Source organism: Nicotiana tabacum, chromosome 4, assembly GCF_000715075.1.
Source record: "Nicotiana tabacum cultivar K326 chromosome 4, ASM71507v2, whole genome shotgun sequence".
Lineage (NCBI taxonomy): Eukaryota > Viridiplantae > Streptophyta > Magnoliopsida > Solanales > Solanaceae > Nicotiana > Nicotiana tabacum.
Window position 1 is genome coordinate 71279557 of NC_134083.1, and position 3002 is coordinate 71282558.

Genomic DNA, 3002 nt, shown 5'->3' on the forward strand with positions numbered 1-3002 from the left:
AATTGGTACTATTTTACTAGTGACATGGAATTGCCTTGGGTTATTGGTGGAGACTTCAATGTTGTTTTGAGTGAAGAAGAAAAGATAGGAGGTCTTCCAGTTTTTCATCTAGAGTATGAGGATTTTACATTTTGTGTGAGCCCATGTGGCTTGTTTGAACTTGGATATAAAGGAAACCCATTCACTTGGTAGAATGGGCGGCATAATGCTGAATGTATATCCAAGAGGTTGGACAGGATAATTATCAATTTTCCTTTCCAAACTATTTTTCCTCGCATCGAGGTAGAACATCTTATCGGAACATGCTCAGATCATGCACCTTTTATTGATGAGTTGCGGAGAGAATGCAACACAATTTGTGAAGCCATTCAGATTTCATAATTCCGGGACAGAGCATGAGACTTTCAAAAAGGCAGTCTGGCAGAATTGGGTGGCAGACTTCATTAGGGATCCCTTCTTAATGTTCAAGCAGAAATTGAAGAGGGTGAAGATAGCATTATCTAAATGGAGTAGGCTAACATTTGGAGATATATTCAAGGAGCTAGCAATAAGAGAAGATATAGTAAGAATCAAGGAAATGTTGTTTGAGGAGGAGCCAACTATTGATAATATGATTGTTCTTCAAAAGGCACAAGCTGAGTTGAAGAAATACTTAAGCATTGAGGAATAATACTGGAAATAAAAGGCATGTATGACATGGTTTTAAGAAGGAGACAGAAATACAGATTATTTCATAACAATGTAAATGGCGAGAGGCAGAAGCTGCAACTTAAATGAATTCAAAATGGAGATGGGGTGTGGATTGAATCACAAGAATTATTGGCCAATGCAGCAATAGACTTATTTCAAAATCCGTTTACTCATGAGGGAGATCCTACTAACTTTGAACTTCTGAATAATGTGCCTTCTATGGTTACAGTGGATAAAAACATTGAGTTATGTAGGATGCCAACTATAGAGGGGGTTAAGGGAGCAATCTCTGCCTTGAGTAGAGATAGTGCAGGTGGACCTGATGGCTTCACTGCTGTCTTTTATCAAAAGTGTTGGTACATAGTAGGTGAGGATATCTTCAATATGCTGTAGGTATTTTACAGTGGTGCTTCGTTACCAAAATCACTAACTCACGCCAACCTAGTTCTACTGCCTAAGAAGCTTGTGGTTCATTCATTCTCAGACTTAAGACCTACAAGTCTAAGTAATTTCATAAATAAGGTGATCTCTACAGTACTACATGATAGATTGGAGAAGAATTTACCATCTTTGATCTCCTCCAATCAATCTGGATTTGTTAAAGGAAGAAGTATCTTTGAGTATATCATACTTACACATGAGGTTGTCACTGATCTAAGGTTAAAGGAGAAGCCTACAAATGTGTTAATCAAGCTTGATAGGGGTACGGCATATCACAGGGTATCCTAGAATTATTGGTACTTCATGTGTTGAGAACAATGGGATTTGCTGAGCACTTCATCAACATGATATGGAATCTGATATCAAACAATTGTTATTCAGTACTTGTTAATGGTCAAGCATCAGGTTTCTTTAGGTCTACAAGAGGGGTTAAACAAGGTGATCCATTGTCTCCAGCATTGTTCATCCTTTTAGCTGAGGTGTTATCAAGATCTTTGAATAAGTTATTTGTGGACATAAGGTTTAAAGGTTATGGTATGCCAAAGTGGACTGGCCCTTTGAATCACTTGGCTTATGCTGATTATACCATCATATTTGCTTATGCTGATCCTTATTCTTCAGGGATGGTGGTTGAGGTTCTCACACATTATGAACACACTTCTGGTCAACTAATTAACAAGTCCAAGAGATTATATTACATGCATGCTAATGTGGCAGGATCATTCTTCTCTTCTGTAGGTGCAATTACTTGATTTCAAAAAGTTGAGTTCCCATTTACTTACCTATGATGCCCTATTTTTTTACACAAGAAGTAGAAAGGATTACTATAATGATGTCATTAAGAAGGTGAAAGCAAAGCTACATTCCTGGAAAGGGAAACTATTGTCCTATGGTGGCAAGGCAACTCTCATTACTAGTGTACTTCAATGTATACCCCCTTATATACATTCAGTATTGGATCCTCTTGATAATGTACTGGATCATTTGCATAAGACCTTTGCTAGGTGTATCTGGAGTAACAAAGAGGAAGGATGAAGTAGACATTGGACTAGATAGCTTAATCTATGCTTACCAAACGAGGAAGGTCGCCTAGGCTTAGATCACTCTTTGATGTATCCAAAGCTTTGTTTGCCAAACTGTGGTGGAAGTTTAGAACAACTAAGTCTCTATGGTCAAACTTTATGTGGAACAAGTATTGCAAGAAAGAACTACCTATTGTAGTTCAATTTAGAGAGGGATCACATATATGGAGAAATATGTAGAAAGCAAGGGAAGAAGTGGAACATGAGATACTATAGGAGATGAATAGGGGTTCTACCAATGTATGGCATGAAAACTGAACTGGATTAGGCGCATTGTATCATGTTGTGCCTCCAGATTTTCAAATCAATTAAGATTTGCAGGAAGTGGCTGATTCTTGGACTGAAGACAGTTGGAAACATCACCTACAGGAGCAATCCCTTACAGGAGATATTGTAGATCACATAAGGCAGGAGGTACATTTTGATGCCAGTGATGACTACTGGGATACACCTAAATGGATGCAAATAGCCTCAGGCAGATTTTCAGTAAGTAGTACATGGCAGATTCAAAGGCATAGGGATCCTACTAACGCATAATTCAAGATTTGTGGACCAAAGCTTTGCGTTCCAAAATCTCTTTTTCCTATGGAGAGTATGGAAAGGCAAGATAACTACTGATGATATTTGGAGGAGAAATGGATATGTGGTTATTTCTAAGTATTGGTGTTGCTTGCCACCACAAGAAGATACCTTTCAACACTTATTCCTAACAAGTGATACTACAACTAGGGTATGAAAGGTTTATCTTCAGGCAACAGGTATAGTAGTCAATATGATGCAGGTACATCA

At 38.1% G+C, this 3002-nt stretch overlaps 1 protein-coding gene across 1 annotated transcript; it reads left to right on the forward strand.

Moving 5' to 3' along the window:
• The first annotated feature begins 909 nt into the window (after window positions 1-909).
• On the forward strand, window positions 910-1419 carry LOC142179977 (uncharacterized). Its single transcript, XM_075250884.1, has 2 exons — window positions 910-1079; window positions 1239-1419. Exons 1-2 carry the CDS (start codon window positions 910-912, stop codon window positions 1417-1419), a joined length of 351 nt encoding a protein of 116 aa, XP_075106985.1.
• Window positions 1420-3002: the final 1583 nt, after the last annotated feature.